Source organism: Cannabis sativa, chromosome 9 (assembly GCF_029168945.1).
Source record: "Cannabis sativa cultivar Pink pepper isolate KNU-18-1 chromosome 9, ASM2916894v1, whole genome shotgun sequence".
Classification (NCBI taxonomy): domain Eukaryota; kingdom Viridiplantae; phylum Streptophyta; class Magnoliopsida; order Rosales; family Cannabaceae; genus Cannabis; species Cannabis sativa.
Window position 1 is genome coordinate 298,273 of NC_083609.1, and position 20,651 is coordinate 318,923.

At 34.6% G+C, this 20,651-nt stretch overlaps 4 protein-coding genes across 8 annotated transcripts; 1 reads left to right on the forward strand and 3 right to left on the reverse strand.

Moving 5' to 3' along the window:
- Nucleotides 1-805: 805 nt before the first annotated feature.
- LOC115722107 (putative E3 ubiquitin-protein ligase XBAT34) lies at nt 806-5,455 on the reverse strand. Of its 3 annotated transcripts, XM_030651228.2 has the most exons (11): nt 5,042-5,450; nt 4,835-4,949; nt 4,073-4,153; nt 3,896-3,984; nt 3,679-3,770; nt 3,457-3,538; nt 2,836-2,938; nt 2,658-2,708; nt 2,300-2,385; nt 1,313-1,965; nt 806-1,046 (listed from the first exon to the last, which is right to left on the reverse strand). In XM_030651228.2, the coding sequence occupies exons 1-10, from the start codon at nt 5,141-5,143 to the stop codon at nt 1,345-1,347; spliced, it is 1,422 nt and encodes a 473-aa protein (XP_030507088.1). In that variant the 5' UTR covers nt 5,144-5,450; the 3' UTR covers nt 806-1,046; nt 1,313-1,344. The 3 variants fall into 3 exon arrangements, with proteins under 3 accessions (XP_030507088.1, XP_030507089.1, XP_060960529.1); XM_030651229.2 differs by lacking the exon at nt 2,658-2,708 and having other exon boundaries at nt 5,042-5,455; XM_061104546.1 differs by lacking the exon at nt 806-1,046 and having other exon boundaries at nt 1,113-1,965; nt 5,042-5,406.
- Nucleotides 5,456-6,663: 1,208 nt separating this feature from the next.
- On the reverse strand, nt 6,664-12,200 carry LOC115722105 (PH, RCC1 and FYVE domains-containing protein 1). 3 transcript variants are annotated; one of them, XM_030651226.2, is made up of 9 exons: nt 11,679-12,200; nt 11,257-11,343; nt 10,892-10,981; nt 10,706-10,792; nt 10,269-10,373; nt 8,134-10,185; nt 7,907-8,053; nt 7,434-7,819; nt 6,664-7,139 (listed from the first exon to the last, which is right to left on the reverse strand). In XM_030651226.2, the coding sequence occupies exons 1-9, from the start codon at nt 11,724-11,726 to the stop codon at nt 6,914-6,916; spliced, it is 3,228 nt and encodes a 1,075-aa protein (XP_030507086.2). In that variant the 5' UTR covers nt 11,727-12,200; the 3' UTR covers nt 6,664-6,913. The 3 variants fall into 3 exon arrangements, with proteins under 3 accessions (XP_030507086.2, XP_060960531.1, XP_060960532.1); XM_061104548.1 differs by having other exon boundaries at nt 10,892-10,993; nt 11,679-11,722; XM_061104549.1 differs by having other exon boundaries at nt 10,892-10,999; nt 11,679-11,720.
- Nucleotides 12,201-12,440: 240 nt separating this feature from the next.
- LOC115722792 (uncharacterized) lies at nt 12,441-15,319 on the reverse strand. Its single transcript, XM_030652119.2, has 8 exons — nt 15,043-15,319; nt 14,835-14,930; nt 14,659-14,742; nt 14,378-14,538; nt 13,713-13,830; nt 13,371-13,506; nt 13,118-13,296; nt 12,441-12,886 (listed from the first exon to the last, which is right to left on the reverse strand). Exons 1-8 carry the CDS (start codon nt 15,286-15,288, stop codon nt 12,650-12,652), a joined length of 1,257 nt encoding a protein of 418 aa, XP_030507979.2. The 5' UTR covers nt 15,289-15,319; the 3' UTR covers nt 12,441-12,649.
- Nucleotides 15,320-18,122: 2,803 nt separating this feature from the next.
- LOC115722793 (11S globulin subunit beta) lies at nt 18,123-20,016 on the forward strand. Its single transcript, XM_030652120.2, has 3 exons — nt 18,123-18,518; nt 18,621-18,886; nt 18,982-20,016. The coding sequence occupies exons 1-3, from the start codon at nt 18,170-18,172 to the stop codon at nt 19,840-19,842; spliced, it is 1,476 nt and encodes a 491-aa protein (XP_030507980.1). The 5' UTR covers nt 18,123-18,169; the 3' UTR covers nt 19,843-20,016.
- Nucleotides 20,017-20,651: the final 635 nt, after the last annotated feature.

Genomic DNA, 20,651 nt, shown 5'->3' on the forward strand with positions numbered 1-20,651 from the left:
AAATGAAGATTGTTGTGTCTCATAAAGGAGACTAAATAATGCTATAAAAAGATAATTAAGTGTTTTTGTTTGAGTAAAAAAGAAGTGTCAAGTGTGTGTATGTGATTATCTACAGTAGTAATTGGGTCCCAATCATTCCCAAGACCCTTTAAAGGATCAATATTGATCATAATTATTGTCTATACAAGTATACACATGACAATACGTTATGTATATACAAGTGAACACAGTAATAATCCAATAATTTAACGGTGAAATTTAATTGGTATATAAAATAAAAATAAGAGAGTTAAGCGTATAAAATTAAAATAAAGAAGGATTTCGCCGCTCATTAGCCTAAGTTAAATTACAAAAGGAAAAAAAGGAAAAAAAAAAATTAAAAGCCAAAGACAAGGACAGCAATGCCTATGATAAGCTAGCATAGCACAAAGTATATATGTGGTTCATATCCAAACAATATGCACCTGCAAAGTCAAAAGCCATCCAACATCATAACCCTACAAGTTCCCTACACTTTCATCTCCAAATTTTGATTTATATATATATATATATATATATATATATAGATATATAATAGTTCAGCTAATAGCATCTTGTTCAAGTTGAATTCTTGGAAAACACCCCCTACAAGAAAGGGAAAAAGAGAACTAAAAGTGCCTTATATGATAGACCAAAATCACTATTCAAGAGAGTATTTAGGACTTTTTTAAGGATTTATTATCATTGTCATTTGTTGCTATGTGTCATCAACATCAAAACTTGCATTACAAACATTTAGTATTGTCTATTACTTGAATTTGATACATACAAAAAAACAGCATACACACATATTAAGGGTGTATACATAATATATATTATATTATTTATATATGTATAATACAAAGACTTTACACAAGAAAACAATTGCAAAAACAAATAAGTCTTGTTTGTTCTTAACACACCAGCTATGAATAAACAAAAGAAAAAACAACCTTACAAACATAGATTTTATGCTGCATGCTGGAGCCAAACTCCTTTATCCCACCATAGCCGGCCAAATCGATCTCCTGCATTATTGGTCAATGAGAATTCAATCATTTATCTGAATATCGGTATTTAGTTCAGTTATGATATAAGTAATAAGTAATAGTTTGAATTTTATTTTCGGTACTTTAAACAATCAAGAATTTCTTACAAAATTTACAAGTGGTGACGATCATAAAAGAAAATTGGACTGGAAAGTTCTCCTGAATTCTGAATTAGACAGGGGTCTACTGAAATACTCTCTTGTTGAAGCATATACAAAAAAGGAAAGGTTTGAAATCTCACTCACCATGTAGGGCTGCTCACATTTTGCTTTAATCATCACACAGCATAAAGCCTTACAACTTGGTCAATCTTTGCTCGACAGACTGGACATCCCCATTTCTTGGCTTTTATTTCATTCAAACAAGACATGCATCCAGCCATGTGACCACAAGGGATGCAAGCTCCTTCAACAGGAGAATCCAAACAAACAACACAGGATGACGATTCGCCATCTTCTTTACTATCACCGAGTTTAGCAGGTACATTATTCTCAACAACTGGGGAGGATATATCAATAGGACTTGAATCAATTGATGGATAGTGAATGGGACCATCTGGAATCGGTGGTGCTGATGCAATCGATTCTGGGGTTTGATTTGTTGGGACAACTGATTCATGGTGGATCTTGTCATCATGCTCGGTTGAGCATGAATGGCTACTTTCGGAAGTTCCTTGCTCTGGCCACTCAGGCGCTTTTGATGCACTCTGATTAGAACTGCTCGGGTTCTGAGTGCCAGATGAACTGGCTCCAGAGCTCAGATTGGCATTATAAGGGTTTTCCTCCGAAGCAGACTGAATAGAGGCACTCAATGCCATAGCTAATTCCAAATCCTCAGCTGGTGGTGAAGAGGCTTGTTGAACTGTGACTTGATCAGTATGCAAAAATGCAGGATGTGCCTGAAATAGTCAATAAATTTTTAATAAAAGAAATAGCACTCCAATATTGCATCGATAACTTTCAACTACGAGACAACGAACTAAAGTCATGGTAGGATTAAGCCACCCCATTCAGTCCATAGTATGGACCACAGAGATCTTCAAGTTTGAAATCTAAGGAAGTTAAGCAACTACTTTAGAATAAAAGTATTCACCAACAGATTCTAATAATGCGCTTCTGAGTCAATATAATCACACTTGGTTCGAGAAGTTTTTCACGTAATAATGTGTAGCATACATAGAGTAGAAAGAGAATCGACAAGAATATCATCCATATAGGAAGTTTGAAGAGTACCTGAGGAATTCCTTTGCAAGCATTGCAGAACTGTTGAAGCTGTTGCCAGTCACCTTCCTTTTCGGGGGCAAGTTTAATGCGAGTTTCTGGAAAGAAAGCAAACTTAAGTAAACTACACATAAGGACAAAACAAAAGAAGAAGAATCTGACTAATCCCAAGAGAAACTATGTCAGGTTGAAACACACACATATATAACATTTCTGTATCCCTTGATTGGAGGCTGGAGAATGATATGGGTAAATCTACTACCCTGCAATCCCTTGATTGCAATACCAACTTAATAGATCACTAGTTTCTTATGTTATTCTATCATGATATTCTACAGGAGAATTTCACAGTTATTGAATTTGTACTTACGACTAAGCATTCGAGGCCTACACCTTCTTCTCCGCCTCCTGCCTCTCGGTACTATAAATTGATACCAGACACCAGACATATTAAAGACACACCAAGAAATGAAATCCCACATAACTCCTAAAATTGTTATTAAACAAAAAAGAAATACAGAACAAATTTTATAGAATCAAGAAATTACTAGTGACATTCTCGAGAATTGACACGAACGAATCAGCCTGAAGTGACTTCGGTTCTTCCAAATTGGCTTTCCACAATGCAATTACAGCACGCGGTTTGGCATCCTGACATTAATCAAAAGATTAAACACATGTTACACGAGGAACCAAGGTCCAGAAATTCGCCAATGATGTCATGAATCTGACAATAACAGATTACCATGAAAAGGAAAAACACTTTATGTGGCCACTTCAATCAGAATTTAGAATACTTTTCCGAACAGTATCGCCCAATATCGATACCAAATAGCAAAGATGAAGACAACTATATTCAGCATTTAGTCACATCAATAGGCAAGGCAAGCATTAGGATAACAACTATCATAAAATATGGTCAGAGGCCATAAATGGTCCCAAAAGCATGCAAGCACACAGTAACCTAGTTGCTGAAAGTTATACTGAGTAACAGGAAAAAAGAATACAGTTAACTACAGAGCAGCACAATATGAATCTGTTCTGTTCAATGAAATTCAAATAAGATCATCAATCTCGACAGCTGACTCGAGCACAGCTTTCAAAATTACAAATATAATACATAGAATAATTGAGATAAAATAAAAAATGCAAATTATACTCTTCAATACCTGCACACTAGGATATAGGGCAAGCTCCAACTTATAAGGCTTGGTTGGATTTCGGGATCCAGACGGTAGAATAACAACCCAACTACAAAAACCAAATAGTAGACATTAATACACAGTAATATTCGATAATAAAATCACTGATGAAAGTTTAATATTCATTTGTACAGTTAACAGAAGTGAATAAAAGATATTTCAACTAAGATCATAGGTATGAATACTCACACTTTTCTTGAAAGCAATTGAGGAGCGAATACATCAAGAAATCCAGGCCCATAAAACTCTCGCATCCAACCCGAGAATAAGCGAATATGGTGCTACACACATTAAAATTATAATAAATATCCTTGCAATATAACATAATGGCATGAGTTAATATCAAAGCAAAGCGCCAAGACATATTTGTAGTAGAAGAGAATCGAAATATAAACTTCTAATATACCTCAATTGCGCGGACAACATTACCGTGCCCTTTCTCCCTAGCAACATCAAGAGGAGTTTGACAATCATCATTCATGACTAAAGCGTTGGCTGAAATATTAGAAGTGAATTACTAATTAGCACACTCAACAAAGTATATCTACAAGAAAACTCAACAAAAGAACAGAGCATACATTACCTCCATTAGTTAGAAGCAACTTAACAGTATTTTCAAGGCCCCTTTTAGCTGCATGGTGCAAAGGAGTCCCAGCATGACGACCTAAAAAAACAGAGGAGAAATTGAATTAAGCAAATTGGTGATACATATTCAATGGTGCATATGGGTCAAAATCCCAACACAATAGCATCATTAATCCATACTAGACACCCCTTCATTATCCATTCTGCATAAGAATTAGCTAGAGAATCTTTGAAACAAATTAAAATTCACCCTTATAGTCAGAGTTGTGAAACCAAGGTATAGGAAACTTGTCTAATTTAGTTCAATTTTATTACTGTGGAGAGTGTCTATATACTAAATTGTACTCCTAAACTTTGATAAAACCTCCTGAACTTTAACATGTACTAAATTGCGCTTCCGAAATTTTTATCCACGTCAGACTTTCTTTAATAAAATTGGACAAAAGTTCTTAAAAACAACAATTTCAATACTCTAAAGGGAAATTTTAACGACCTGAAAAGTTTTGGAGGCATGGTTTGGTTTATGTTAAAGTTCAAACAGGTAAAAATCCAAATTAGCCTATATAATACTATGTATTATAATAGGGTGTACTAAATCAACCCTCAATAAACAAGCCTGCCTGCCACAACTATCCATTCATTAATCTCATAAAACAATCTCTTTTCAATAACCATTAATTCATTATAACTGTTCCTTTTTCACAAATTCAAGAACACAGCATCAAACAAAAAAGGAGGGATTTTTAAGGGCTAATCATACCAGCACGATAAGCATTGACATTGGCCCCAAGTTCAATCAAAGTTTTTGCTACATTGAATAGCTCCGGATTCATTGAAGCAAGAATGAGAGGGGTTTTTCCATCTCTATCAACCCACTGAGCACACACCCAATCCAAAATTCAACGTTAATAAAAAAACAAGCTTTGATCTTTCTTCCTCAATATATGAATTGAATTTAGTGGTTTACCTCGAGGCGTGCACCTTCTCGGCAAAGGGATTTGATCCCTTCGGTATTTCCATAACTAACTTGCTGATACAGAAGCTCATCCTTGGATTGCTGTTGTCCCATTCTATATGAAATAAAAATCTAATCTTTCAACAAAAGAAAGGAAAAACAAAATCAAATTTTTTTCTACTAGTGTCGGAAGGAATCGAATTTAACACTATCTAACCCAGGGAAAATAAAAAAGAAAAAAAAAAAATCTATTTTCCCGGGAAAGTGTCACTAAGTTTCCGGGAAAAAAGTAAGGATTTTTAGTTTTAATTTGGGTGTTAAATGCGAAAAATAGATAATTTCTTAGTGGGGAAGAAATAGAAAGGGTCATATAATTTAAATCAAATGTCAAAGATAAAAACTTTGGTGAGAATTTATTAAATCATGTAATCAAATTTGCTAAGGAAACTTCCTATTAAATATATATTTTTGTTAATGAATATTTAATAAAAAAATATCAATTAATTAATTTAGGGAGATTACAGTTGATATTGATATGAATTCAGTTACTAAAGTTAGGTGATCCATCAATGGTCTTTGTCCCCATTATCCCACTCTATATGAAAACTCAACTAATTTTATAGAGTAGAACATTATTATTAGGTATCAATTTTGCAAATTGCTATTAGCCCTCACTTAAAATTACTTAGTGAGACTAAATTAAAATTTATGAATTTTACATTAATATGTCAAAAGTATAAAAATGTTATGGTAAGTCTAATTACACTAAAGAGTGTTTTGGCACAACGATTTATTTATTTTAATATCTATGAGAGTTTTTTAATTTAATTTTTATTAATAATTGTGTACGTTATAATTATTTAGAATTACATGTAAATTTTTTAAAAATATTGAATAATTTACAATATCAAAAATAAAATTTAAATATTTTATTGCATGCATGATTATTTTTTCTTATACTCTCAGTAAGTAATTGTTTAAATTTTATTTTTGACACTATAAATTATTTAAAATTTTTGAAAATTTACAGATAATTTTAAATAATTACAACGTACACGATTATTAAAAAAAATAAACTAAAAAAAATTCTATATGTGAAACAAAAAGGCATACCAAAACACCTTTTTACGAAAGTAATAAAAAAATCTCCAAAACTTTATTATATAATAGACGTGTAATATAATATCACACACTACTATATAATATTTTTGTTTATTTTACCATCATATTCAATATGATTAATATTAATAATGTAATTTAATGTCATACTAATATAATATATTTAATTGGTACGAAAATCTCTATTATATCATTTCTTACATTTGGTTATTATTATAGTCAAATATTTCAATTTAAAGGAAATGATAACAAATAACAAGGTATCTCCTTCATCATAAATTTCATTTTAGCTCTTTTCTTTTCCAAAAAAAAAAAAGCACTTTCATTTTTGCAATGCAAATTGAAATTATAATTTAAAATAATAAAGTGATACATTAGAGCTTCTTTTTTTCTTTATTTTGATTTGAAATGTATGTTAACTCATATAAGAATAGAGCTTCTATAAACACTTTTTTTTTTTTTTTGACGTTAGCTTCTATAAACACTTGATAAAATAATAATAATAATAATAATAATAATAATAATAAAAGCTATTAATATTGGACAGTATAAATATACTATACAACCAAAAATGAGTAACAGCAAAGAAGTATATAGCATCTCAAGAAAAAGATTACAAAGAATTATCTTCAACCTCATTTTATGTCCCTACATTTTGAACAAAATTCAAGTTAAATTTCTCATGTGATAGTAATAAGAGTTAAAGCTTGTTTTCTTTTGTTTTTGAACAAATTGAATGTCTACACCTAGTTGGTTCTGTCCACATTAGGAAGATGATGCAGCCTCGGAGCTTTCCTCAGACACAACAGTCACATCTGGTGCTGGTGCTGGTGCTGGTGCTGGTGCTAGTGCTGGTGTCGGTACTGGTGTATCGGAAGATGTTTCGGTTGAGGCATAGTTTGCCTTCTTAGCCTTGCTATAATGCTTAAATAGCCTTTCTCTGTTGTGATTCCACCATTCTTCTGCTTCTTGCTCGCTAAACTTTCGTTTACTACAAAAAAAGAACTCGGTGTTAGGAAAAAAAATTATTTTAAGGCCCTTATTTAGAAAAAATAAGTAATTTATATTTTTAAAACGGAAATTTTTTTTAGCTTAATCCTAAGCACAGGCTTAAACTATTTATGTCCAGAGTCAGGTCTGGTAAGATGTAAGGGGTTTTATCTCAAAACTAATTGACTATGAGTGGAGTAGTCCATACATTTTATATATAGTATTAAGTTTCAACACATTTATCAATGTAAGTCTCTCTAACAATATGATCAGATACTTGAGTATTGTAAAGTACCTGAATTTGACACGCTTAAACTCCCAATTACCATCTTTGTATTTAAGAATGACATACACACCAGGTTCAAATAACTCAACAACTTCTTTTCCTATCTCAGTGTTTGTGGATGAAGATTCATGAGAATTTGATGCATCTTCTGAGCTATGTGAAGTTGAAGCCCCATCATCTCTAGAAGAGGATGATGATGATGATGATGGTTTGTCAGTTTCTGGATGATCATGATGATGAGATTTCTCTGCAGCTCGTGCTGCGTTACGCAAAGTAGAAATTTCGGGTGTTGCATTTGTTGTGTCTAGAAATTCTTCAGCTTGAGTTTGCAATGATTGTAAAATTTCCATATTTGAATCATCTGGTGATAACTTCTCTGTTATTATTATCTTCATCTGCATCACAATAGTAATATTGTCTTGATCACACCATGATATGAGACTTGATCGCAACAATTATAATGCATATAATTATTTGCAAACCTGTTGTGTGAAGTTGTTGACAAGTTGTTTAGCTAGTTTGCACCTTGAATATTGTCCCTCAGCAAACAAAGCTACTTCTTTAGCATTTTTCCTTAGTTTGTGCATCTCAGCATCTTGAGTTTCACACTTCTGCTTTAAACTTTTCACCTGTTGAAGAAGAAGAGATAAAATATTACAACAAACATAACTAAGTAAGAGCAAGATTTGATAAGATTAGTAGTACTTACTTGGTTTTGAAACTTGGATAGTTGGTGAGTTAGATGTTCGTTTGATTTTTTCATACTCTCAATAACACCCCTGGAAAATACAGGAGCTGCTAATCTCGGGGGGCTTGTTCGCCTTATGTTGTAAGGCGAAGATGATCTGGTGTTGTTGTTGACACTATGATGAGGCGATGATGGTGTAGTAACGGGTCTCCAAGCATTTTGAAGGACATTCAATGAGCTGGGAAATGCAATATCTTTCAGTTGTTGAAGTGCTGGAACTTGTGAAGTCCTAACCATTGATGATGATGGATAGTCTGATGATGATTTCCCACCTGATCTATTGGGAGATATCAATAGCTTTGAACATCTTTCTCCTCTAGTAAAATGATCCCTCGAATCTATGGAGCGACGAGGAGTAGTAACTTTCCTACTAAAGTTAGAAGCATTACCAGCCTCAGCAGCTTTCAATTTTGCATAACAAGCATCACAAACGCGATGCGGTTTGCCAGGAGTGGGAGCTAATGCAGCTCTCAATGCTTTTTTCGAGCTACAAGCATGGCAATGCACTAACCCGCAGTTATAACAGTTATGCCTCTTTCGGGTGAAACCAAATGCTTGTCTACAACCTGAACAGACTGATTGATCAGCACCCGAAACCCACTTATGAATACAAATACTTGTTGTGAAATTTGAGCCACATGATATGTTCTTAACATGCCTATCTTTTAATGCTTCAACCAATGTTGGAGTTTTTCGATCTTCTGTATCGCCATGTCCTAATCTTCCATTAGCACCTCTTCCCCATGTGAATACTTCACTTCTTGATGTTAAAACAGCAACATGATTTGCCCCACAAGATATTTCTTCAACAAATTCGCCTACCAATTTGTCTTGTACCAAACAAGGTGTTTTTCCATCAGAAGCTGGGTTTCCTAGTTGCCCATACGCGGTACCGCCCATGGTGAAGACATGACCAGATGTAGTGAGAGCAATTGTCATGGTGTGTCCACACCCCAGCTGTTGGAAATTGTAATCAATAAGTGAAGAAACACAGTTTGGTAAAAGATAAGTTTCCTTGTTTCCATGTCCTAATCGATATTTGTCACCGTCGCCCCATGTGAATAGTTTTCTAGACGAAACACTAACAGCAGACTGGCCAACTTCTACTATAGCTGCAGTATGCCACACCCCACATGCAACCTTTATGGTTCTTAAGCCATTTAATAACTGTACCTCTCTTGGATACGAAATGCTTTGGCGATCCCCGTGCCCCAAAACACCGAACGTTCCATCCCCGAATGTAAATAGTTTTCCATTTGAAGTTGCTAAAGCCGAATGCCAAGTACCACAAGCAACTGATAAAACTTGAAGTCCTTCTAAAGGACCGTTAACCCTTTTCGGTATCCAGTGACTAATATCAGTACCATGTCCAAGAAGACCAGCATTGTGGGCACCATCACCCCAAGTGAACAAATCACCAGCTGCAGACACAGCACACGAGTGATATTCACCACAAGCAACAAATTCTATATTGTTAATTGCCAAAAACTCAACTAAACGAGGCCGACTGAAGTCTTTATCAATCCCATGTCCTAGTCTTCCCCCACATTCCTCACCCCATGTGAAAACCTCACCTTGTCTTGTAACAAGACCAACATGCCTAACTCCACAAGCAATCTGATGCACATCAAGAACAACATTTGATTCAAGGGATTTCGGGGTTAATACATCAGATTTTATAGGAACCGAGCTAACAACACCCCCTTCACTTAAACTTCCATCAACCCAAACCTCTCCCCACACATAAACATCTCCTAGTGATTCTATATCATCCGGTCCAGATCCCCCACTCGAACAGCTAGGAGTGCTTGAAACACTAATACGAAAACCATCTGCACCGCTTCCTCTTAGTTGCATACTTGCGCGTTCTGTTCCCACATCTGAACTTGCTAAACTAAATGAAGATTCGCGAGGATTGAAATCGATAGACACCCTACCATGGGCAATACTTGCAAAATCTAATGACACACTTAAGGGACTGCCATTCTGAATAAACTCATTCCCATCTTGTTGCTGAAAAAATAACAAACAGTTTCACATATCCAAACACAACTGTCAAAACTGAATGAACAAACGAATCTAACATAGGGACTTACTTCAGAAGTATCACTCTTAGAACGTCTAATGCGCTTTGGTCCTGTAGGAATTAGTTCCTTAAGCGCTGCAAACCATAATTCTGCTTCAGCTTTGTCCTTGCAGATCTTTAAAATGACAACAATACAAATTCAGATCAAACTTTCACAAAAGTAAACAAAACAGTATTTTGCTCCCTGAACTTTGTCACTAATAAGATCATGATGTTAAATATTCTCCCTCAACCTTCAACCTTGAACGTTAGTGAAATATGGAACTTTTACCACTGCCAAACCATGCTTCCTCTTATTTAACAAATGTCTCATATTTCAGTAACGATCATAGTTCAGGAAGAATATATTACATCGACAATAACTTAGGGGATATTATCTTTTCTGACCAAAGTTCAGAGAGCAAAATACTTATTTATTCAAGTTAACATAAAGTAATTCTTACTGACCAGATCAAGTGATCGTTCGCCGTTATTATATAAAAGAGAAAATGACAAGTAATCCTTTTCGGGGCGCAAATATCTTCTAAACACAGCCTGTTAACAGAAAAACCAACAACCCCATCAGCCAAGGGAAAGTTTTTATTTTTATCTAATAGTAATAGTAATTGTGTTTTTCTTTTGTTATTAACTCACAGTTCTTTGTCCAGGTATAATTCTTGTAACTGAAGATAATTTCAAAGTCCTTTCTTGTCCATGAGAAAACCAGATTAACGTTGTTTCATCCTGTTAGTGACACTAAAACTGAAATCATTCAAGCAATTCAGATATTTCCCTATTATACATAGAGAATTTTCAAACTAAAGCAATCACACACAAATATCTATATGAATTGAAGATCTTGAGTATATAGGAATAAGTAACTAGACAAAAACTATTTCGTTTTAGGATAGTTCATAAGGCGCTATTGTTTTTTCCCTTTTGCTACAAAAGTATTCACTTTTTCCAAAATACTTCAATTGGTACAAGCAAGAAAAAGGCTAATTCAGAAGCTTTCTTACCTTAGAAATTCTAAATGGGCAAAACTTTGGCTTTCCTTTTCTACTGTACTTGATTAATTGAGTGCCTTTCTTCAAAGCAACAAGTGCCTACGAAACACAACAGAAGATAATATTATATATAGCTATACATTATCAATGTATAAACATTTATTTCTATAATTCATTTTTATCATTAACATTTTCATGAAGACGTGTTATATAGGTACAAGACACCGAAATCCAATTCAATCAGGTTGTTGCACGCGTATCTGAAATTAGAAGATATCTTGAAACTTGTCTTCCATCAATACCAATTTCAAATCTCTCAAAGGGTCTTAAAATTTGCATATAAAGATTGGAAATTTGGCATCAAATCCCAATTTTATGAATGAAAAACATAGATGAATAGATTCATCATGAATGAGTAAAAAAAGTGTACTCACTTGTTCAATGTCACGCTCATGATTACCATAGGTGACAGGATCTGCCATTCCATCTGAAAATGTTGTAAAGAGCACAACTGATAATCACAAAAGCATAATAACAAGAAGAAGAAGAAGAAAGCTCAACCGGCAACGGCATCGGCGATGAGTCCCGTCTCCAAGTCTTCATAGATAATGATAATGATGATGATGATTGTGATGCCTATGCTTTCTTCTGCTATGCCCTCTCATCAAAATTCAATCAAATTGAAGAAATAATCTGAAAAACAATTGTCAATGAATGAAAATGTGGTCAATGAATTATTGAAAGAGAGAGAGAAAAGGGTTGGAAATGAGAGGGTAATATGGGTTTCAGGCAACTTTGAAGCTCTGAACAACCCCTTTTTTTTCTCTCTTCCTTCCACCTATATACAATAACTAATTTAACTACTTTTTAAAATTTATTATTTATTTTTTTATGTTAATTTTTGTTCAGTTTCGTAAATTATATATTATGACATTAATTACACCCCTTTTATTTATTTATTTATCTAATCCACCCAATTAAAGAAAAATGCCTGGCTGCTAATACTTTACTAAATAAAGAAAAATGCTTTAAGTATTATTATTCTTATTTTATATATTGATAGAAAGCATTGTATTTGTAATTTGGAAATGCTTAATAGTTTTTTATTAAGGACATAATAAATTTGATTATTTTCTTAATCTATGAAATAAATATTTTTAATTAAATTAAAGTAATTATATACCCTTGCTCCAATAAAAAAAAAATACACAATTGGTGGTTTGTTTGTTCAATGTATATATGAAAAAATTGGTGAACAGCTTTTGCATTATTACATTAATGTAATTAAAACTTAAATGAAACTTTTGTAAAACAAATAATTAAAAAAAAAACATAAATGAAACTGCATACAAGAATTGGGTTAGAAATACACTAACACAAACTTTAATGACTAATTAGAAATGTTTCAAAGAGGAGGATCTTTGTGCTTCTTGAAGATATCTTCAATCTCTGTCATCACTTCTGCAGGCAACGGCCGTTCCGTTGTCAAGAAAGCATCAATGTTTTCCTTTAGTTGTTCCACAGAGGTTGCACCGATGATGTTACTCGTCATGAACGGTCGGTCTCGTGCAAATCCAAGAGCAAGCTCAACTGGTGTTAAGCCGTTCTTCTTTGCTAACTCCATGTATTTTATTGTAACTTCCTGGATAAAGAAAGTCACACAAGGTTTTGTATTTCGCTCTATGGAAAAGTTATGGTACCATAAATAAAGGAAGAGCGAAATCAAGCAGACAATTTGCAGCTATTTCATGTCCATCCTATCCTACGAATTCTTAGAACGAGAGACGATGAATATCGAATAACAAACACTTTGCTTCCATGTTAGGGGACTATTCTGTTTTGTCAAATGAAAGAGCTTGAGTTAATTACATACCCTGGTAATAGATTTGTTATATCTTTCCATGTAGCCAGGAAAGAGGTTCAATCTTCCTTTCAGTGCAGCTTCAGAATTGGCATCTATGTACTTTCCAGATAGTGTGCCACCACCTAGTGGAGAATAAGCTAGCAAACCAATGTTGTGGTTTTTCGGGTGGCATACTTCAACGAGATCCACTGTCGAAACGTTTCAAATGGTGAATGAAGCTTCTTTATTTATTTATTAGCATAATATTAAATTGTTAACTTACTCTCAAAATGACATCTAACAAGCAGACTGTAATTGTTCTGGATGCTAACTATCTTTGGTAGCCCTTCGACCTTAGCCGCATGTACAAACTCCATCACACCGTAGGAAGTCTCATTAGAAACACCAATATAACGTACCTGTAAAGGTTCAAAACCATTAATAAATATTATACTTTGACATAACAGCTTTAAATGTCCTGTTATGAGCATCGCAAGAACGCCAACCAGTAAGCAATCCTTGGTGAATAGAGAATATAAATCAACCAAAATTTATCCAGTTGCTAACCATTTCATAGTAAGTTGATTATGAGTAGAGAAATAATGATAACAATAATTCAAGTTACCTTTCCTTCATCTATAAGTTCTTGGAAAGCCCTCAGTTGCTCCACAAAAGGCACACTCTCCCTCCATTTTGAAGGATCATAGAAAAATTCACCAAACAATGGCACATACCGGTCTGGCCTGGATGTAGAGCAGAACATCGAACATCAGAAAGCACAAGTTAAACAAGTTTAAATTCAGATCAATTTCTTAATGTAAGACTTCCATTTCTACTTTATATGATACATATTAGAATTCCAGGGATCTTTTTTTTTTAAAAAAAAAAAAAAAGCTACAAATTGTTGTTGTGAAATCTGCTGTAGCTTGCAATCTACACTTGTTTAAATAGGTCCTTGTTACTAGAGAGAGAGCAAACTGGTTTAACATTGATTTCGGGCTGAGAGTTTAAAGAGCTTAAAACACAGAGAAAAAATGACTTTCACTTGTAAGGGAGAATTTAGAACCATTATTCGGTTCTAACTTCTAAACAGTGTGTAACATAAGGCAACCAGTTCTGTGGATATAAAATCATTACATTCATCCAAACCATGTAAAAAGCTAAGTGTTGTTGTATTTCTCATCTAAGTTCTTGTGTGCATAATATTATGTTCGAGCAAGTTAAACTCAACAGCAATCAACACTATAATGAATGTTTATAGACAGACAAAACAACAAATTAGAAACTCACCAATGAATTTGCAGTAAATCAATGTAGTCTGTATTGAGACGTTTAAGACTTTTCTCTACACTTTCTTTAATATTAGCAGAATCAACCCGCAAAACCTTGGCATTCTCTCTTATATAAGCTGACCTCTCTGAATAGCCACATACTTTTGTTGCAACAACAACCTATGCATTCATTCATTCCAATCATTATCACATTCAAGTAGGAATTCTGTTACATAACAAATGAAATTGCTTTCACATCAAATTATATCTATTATGAACAAGTAAGTAATTGAATTGAACCTTATCACGGGGTTGAGACTTAAGCCAGCTACTAATAAAGACATCAGTTCTTCCTTGTGTCTCCTTCTTCATTGGAATTGGGTACTGTCCAAGTAATAAAGTAACATAAAGTTCAAACCTTTATCACTAATTTCATACACAAAATTCACCCAATTTCACAATTTATTCTAACTTACAGCTTCGGCAGTGTCCAGGGCATTGATCCCACGCTCAAATGCGTAACTTAGCATATCGTGAGCTTCTTTCTCTGTGTTCTGCTCTCCAAATGTCATCTGTACAACAAACAAGACGAAGAAGCAAACGACATCAAAATTGCCATACGACAACAAGACTTTGAGAAAGAGAGAGAGAGAGAGAGAGAGAGAGAGGTTGGTTTTGCTTAACTGTTCCGAGTGTGATTTCGCTGATTTCAAGATCTGAATCCCCAACTCTTCTGTACTCCAAACCTTTATTCTTCTCCCCGAGCTTGGCACTGATGGTGGTTTTCGATCGCCGTCGGAGGATTGGGGTGGCGGCATTGAAGGATAGTTGAGGTGGAAGAGGCGTGAAAAGGCGGCGGTAATGGCAGCGCGTGTTTCCGGTGAGGAAAGGAGAAGCAGGGATTGGTGTGAGAGTGGAAGATGTGGCCATTGCTAAACCTTTTGACTTTATCTCAAAAAGTGTGACTTAACTCTTATATACCTTTGCCTTTTTTTTTTAATTTTTTTTTTCCTTTTTTGGGTATAATTTCTACACATTTCTTTGAGTAAAATTTTAGTATTAGAATTAGAGTATTGTTATGGGCACACGGAGTCTAGTATAACTAGTTAGCCATTTTTAATAATTTTAATTAAAATAATATAAGTGGAAGTCAATAATACACCTCATAATAATATTAAGCACTATAACTACGACGTTTTAGCATTTCTCTTAGAATTAGCTAGACACTAGTGGTGTTCAATACTTTTGAACGGTTAAAGATAAACCTAATAATAGTAAAAATATCAAAATTTATTTTGTTAAATATTCTGCGAATAATATCACACATTATGTTACTTGTAACTCTTGTTTATATTCAAATTAGGGATGCTCATGCTAAACTTTTATTTATTGTTATAGTTTGAGCTATTTGATTAATAAAATTCCATTCTAATAAAAAAAAAATTAAAATTGTAATTTTTATTCAATTTTTTTCAGTACAGACTTCATTAGTGTCTTAAACTGTATACATATAAAACTTAGCATTTAAATCATTTGGTTTGGATAGAAACAAGTAATATTAATTATTACTTCTGTTAACGCGAATTTCCGTTAACTAAATTTAAGCCTCACAATATTGATTTTGCACAGAAAAAATAAAAACTATATCAAAATAAAGAATATGAGCACAAGGTTTTTTACGTGGTTTTGCAGTTAAAATTCTGCATATTCTACGAGTCAATCTTATTCAGATTTTTGAGTATTTTTTAGGACCCCTTTCATATGAGTTTTTCCGTCCCTTTTTTGCTCTTGTTTGTCACTATTTATAATTACATAGTGGACAATTAATTACAAAGTTGACCGAAATATATTTACAACAATTATCCCTAAAATCGTGGGATTTGATTACATATCACGTTGTGTAAATGCGGGTTATGATTTAAAAAATCGTATAGCTGTGATTTTTCCGCTTTTATTGGGTCAAAATAATCGTGTGTTAAATACATTTTTAACTGTTGTATCTGGAGATGTCTCGACAAAAACTTGGTTATAGTGATCCCAACAGCGAACTGGACCATTCTTCCTTCCGAGGTCAATAGTGTATGTCTTGTCTCGATCGCGATTATTTACAAAGAATTTTTCTGACTCGTCAGGGTTGTAAGCCTCGCTCCCGTTAGTTGGAGGAAGCTATAGGAAGTCTTCCCATAGCGAGATGGTCACCTCGCTTACTTGTTCTTGAGCCGATCCGACTTTTACACTTAGTTTTGCACGCTAAAGACTTTCAGGGTTGATATGTGTCGCTTTCTCCGGTGCCTCGCTATTCGGATTTAGCGATATATGGCTTCTCGCTAATATACTAAGCGCTAGTTTGTACATTGATTCCTCGCCTAAGACCTTACAGTCAGCGAGTTACAAATATGCTCTGACTCTTATGTAATTAATGAGTTACTCCATAAGAGCAATTGTATTGATTCACATTCCCTTCATCCTGACACGTGTCCTTCATTGAGGTAGTAGCCGAATTTTGGGTATAACAACTTCTAATAAATAACTCAAAATAGAGTCTGTACTGACAAAATTAAAAGAAAATTACAATTTTATTAATATTAAATACTTATACCTCTAAACAAAATTATTAAATTTATGTTTGTTACAAACTCAAAACTTTTCATGAAATTTGATACTAATGTACCAAGAGCTATATAATATTTTATAGTAGTGCTATGGTTCATGGATGAGTAAATATAAAATTCTATATAATATTTAGTATAATTATATAAAATTGTATATAATTTTAAAAAAAAAATTTAAAAAAAAAATGGGAGGGCCAAAGCTTCTCTTGGGTTGCACTTAGCTAATATAAAGAACTATGAAAAAAAAAAATAAAAAAATTCGGAAGTTGAAATACAAATAAGTTGCAGAGATAGAAAAAGTATTTATTGATGTTTGGTACTTCTCAATACAAATTTTTCAATTCTAAGTGTTTGAAGCTTCATGGAAGTAAATCCCTTGTGGAGGTGCAGGCTCTCTTAAGAATGTATGAATTGGTATCTTATTGGTGGTGTTTTCTTATTCGATCATTATATGACCCTTTGGGCGAGCTGTGGCACCACGGGCGAGGCTTAGCAAGCCAACACTCGGGGGTCAGCCCTAAGTTAATGCAGTGTAATTAAGATCTATTCATTTTATGGTCTAAATAAAAAATATATTTTAAAAAATATATATTCTTAATTATGTTTAAAAATACTATTTATTTTTATAATAAAAGTACTATTTTTATTTTCTTAAAGTTCATTTCAACTTAAGATTGCCCTAATGACACTAAGATCAGCCTCCCACGACGGCTAGCTGTGGCGAGTATAAAGCCTTAAAATAATGTATGTTAAAGAATAATGTCTAATTTATTATCAAATTCCACACATTACAAAATAACATGAAATATACCTCTACATCATTAATATTATACTCACCTTATAGTAAATTTGTCTTTGTCTATATATAAATGACTAGATGAGTCAGAGAGGAATCAAGTAAGGCAAACTTGACACATAAACAGACAACTTATGAATATGCATGCAACACTCCTCTCAGAACCTCAACGCCACACAAACCATTATGTGTTAAGCAATAAAGAGCTGTAAGGCCATGCATATACTACAAAAAAACCATGCACAAAACACAACAAAAAATGTAATCAATTTTCTCATCAACACATCGCCACGTCCAATATCCCAAATCCCATTTCCTATTCTATAAAACCCCACTCATCACAACCAGAGTGTCTCATCTCACCACAACAAGATCAATCAATTAAAAGGCATTAATAATAGCAATGGCAAGGTCTTCTACTTCGTTGCTATGTTTCACCCTCTTCTCCCTTCTTCTCTCCCACGCTTGCTTTGCTCAAATAGAGCAAATGCCGCAACGAAGCCAGCGAGGGGGGCAGCAGAGGCAGCAGCACAGGTGGCAATCTCAGTGCCAATTCCAACGCCTCAACGCCCGCCAACCCAACCGAAGAGTGGAATGCGAGGCCGGTGTGAGTGAGTATTGGGACATCCAAAACACAGAGGACGATGAGCTTCACTGCGCTGGTGTTGAGACTGCTCGCCACACCATTCAGCGCAGAGGCCTTTTGTTGCCTTCTTTCTTAAACGCACCCATGATGTTCTACGTCATTCAAGGCAACCCAATCATTTAAATTATCATATTCATATATATATATATATTATCATACATATTATAATTATATTACTAATGTCAATAAATATACATGATTATTCCAGGTAGAGGTATCCATGGAGCCGTGATCCCAGGTTGTCCAGAGACATTCGAGAGAGGAACTTCTTCACCATCATCCAGAGGATACAGATCCGAGGGCGCATCATCAGACGAACAACACCAGAAAGTTCGTGAAATCAAAGAAGGTGACATGGTTGCAATGCCTGCCGGAGTGGCTGATTGGGTTTACAACAACGGAGACTCTCCTCTTGTTTTGATTGCCTTCGTTGATGTTGGTAACCAAGCCAACCAACTCGACCAATTCTCCAGAGTAAATTCACTCTTCACTTTACTTATATTATATTATTAGTCCCACATCGATAATGTACACAAATTTTGAAGCATTTAATAAACACTGAATTGCAGAGATTCCACCTGGCTGGAAACCCACACAGAGAACAGAAAACACAGCAACAGGTTCGTGCCCGAAGCCAAAGCCGAAGCCAACTAAGAAGAGAATCAGGCGAACAAACTCCCAACGGAAACATCTTCAGCGGATTCGACACAAGAATCTTAGCGGAGTCATTCAACGTGGACACCGAGTTGGCTCACAAACTCCAAAACAGAGACGACATGAGAGAGAGAATCGTCCGAGTCAGAGGAGAAGACCTTCAGATCATAGCACCTTCTAGAATCCAAGAAGAGGAGAGACGCCATTACAGCCGCGACAACGGATTAGAAGAGACCTTCTGCACATTGAGGCTGAGACAGAACATCGACCGTCCATCACAGGCCGACATCTTCAACCCACGTGGCGGCAGATTAAACACTCTCAACAACTACAACCTCCCAATCCTACGGTTCCTCCAGCTCACAGCCGAGAGAGGAGTCCTCTACAAGAACGGCATGATGGCCCCACACTTCAACCTCGACAGCCACAGCGTCATCTACGTCACACGTGGCAGCGCCAGACTCCAAGTTGTCGACGATAACGGCCGTAACGTCTTTGACGGCGAGCTTAGGGAGGGACAGATCTTCGTGGTGCCACAAAACTTCGCCGTGGTTAAGAAAGCCAGCGCCCAAGGGTTCGAGTGGATCGCCGTTAAGACTAACGACAACGCCATGAGAAACCCTCTTGCTGGTAAGGTGTCGGCCATGAGGGCTATGCCTGACGATGTTTTGGCCAATGCTTTCCAAATTTCGAGGGAGCAAGCAAGGAGGTTGAAGTATGGTAGGGATGAGATCTCTGTCTTTAGCCCTTCTTCTCAACAGACCAGATATGAGTAAACTTAAGCTTTAATTAGCTTATGGAATGGAGTTTGTAACGTAGTTGTTTTTTGTTTTGGTTGAAGAAAAAAGAGTTTGTAAGAAATAATAAAAGGTAAGTCTCACGTGGTGAAGTTTATATCTCTAATAATAAATATATATTAGTGAGAATAATAATAACAATATGTTTTTTTTTGCCTTCTTAATTATCTTCTTGTTTTTTGATAAGAAAAAATTATCAACCTTTGTTTTTGCAAAGAATGATAATGAAAGCTATGGGCTTATAGCACTAGCTAGCTACAGCTCAAAACAGAGTTAGAATATCACTTGTTATAAATTGATGTATTGTTGGTTTTTTGAATGGAATCCGATTAACTTCATTGTTAAAAACAAACTCCACATTTAAGCAAATATCAGAGAAAGTCACAAAGTTTAAACCTCGTTTTTCAAGGTTGTCGTGCAAATAGTCACGTGTTCAGAAAAATCTGAGCCTAAATATAATATGAGCGATCTAAGTTTGTAAATATTTAATAATTTTAGTTTTTTTTTTCTTTTTTCGAAATGTAGTTTTTTTTTTATTAACACAAGAGAATCAAGTAGTGTAGATTTCTTCACCACTTCTTAGGATTACATATTAGCCATAGTAATTTTATACTTCAATCTGTGTTAATTGGGTCCTCAATAAATTACTTTAACAGTTTCCATCAAATAAGATGGCATCACCTACACTAAATTACCTTTTAGCATTCATATGGGTTCATAATCTCTTTTCAAGAGGAGCTATAGTGAGTTTCAAATCCTAGAGTAAAGACCTGTCCCTAATACTACAC

Excerpts from the sequence above, each read along its gene's own strand:
- LOC115722107 (XM_030651228.2), bottom strand. The coding sequence starts at position 5,143 with ATGGGACAACAGCAATCCAAGGATGAGCTTCTGTATCAGCAAGTTAGT. Across the intron at positions 4,154-4,834 it reads TGTCAATGCTTATCGTGCTG|GTCGTCATGCTGGGACTCCT; the intron begins GTATGATTAGCC and ends CTGTTTTTTTAG. Across the intron at positions 3,771-3,895 it reads ATGTTGTCCGCGCAATTGAG|CACCATATTCGCTTATTCTC; the intron begins GTATATTAGAAG and ends TAATGTGTGTAG.
- LOC115722105 (XM_030651226.2), bottom strand. The coding sequence starts at position 11,726 with ATGGCAGATCCTGTCACCTATGGTAATCATGAGCGTGACATTGAACAA. Across the intron at positions 10,982-11,256 it reads GCCCATTTAGAATTTCTAAG|GATGAAACAACGTTAATCTG; the intron begins GTAAGAAAGCTT and ends TGTCACTAACAG. Across the intron at positions 10,374-10,705 it reads GCGAACGATCACTTGATCTG|ATCTGCAAGGACAAAGCTGA; the intron begins GTCAGTAAGAAT and ends GTCATTTTAAAG.
- LOC115722792 (XM_030652119.2), bottom strand. The coding sequence starts at position 15,288 with ATGGCCACATCTTCCACTCTCACACCAATCCCTGCTTCTCCTTTCCTC. Across the intron at positions 13,831-14,377 it reads GATTTACTGCAAATTCATTG|GCCAGACCGGTATGTGCCAT; the intron begins GTGAGTTTCTAA and ends CTCTACATCCAG. Across the intron at positions 13,297-13,370 it reads TGTTAGATGTCATTTTGAGA|TGGATCTCGTTGAAGTATGC; the intron begins GTAAGTTAACAA and ends ACGTTTCGACAG.
- LOC115722793 (XM_030652120.2), top strand. The coding sequence starts at position 18,170 with ATGGCAAGGTCTTCTACTTCGTTGCTATGTTTCACCCTCTTCTCCCTT. Across the intron at positions 18,519-18,620 it reads GATGTTCTACGTCATTCAAG|GTAGAGGTATCCATGGAGCC; the intron begins GCAACCCAATCA and ends TGATTATTCCAG. Across the intron at positions 18,887-18,981 it reads AACTCGACCAATTCTCCAGA|AGATTCCACCTGGCTGGAAA; the intron begins GTAAATTCACTC and ends ACTGAATTGCAG.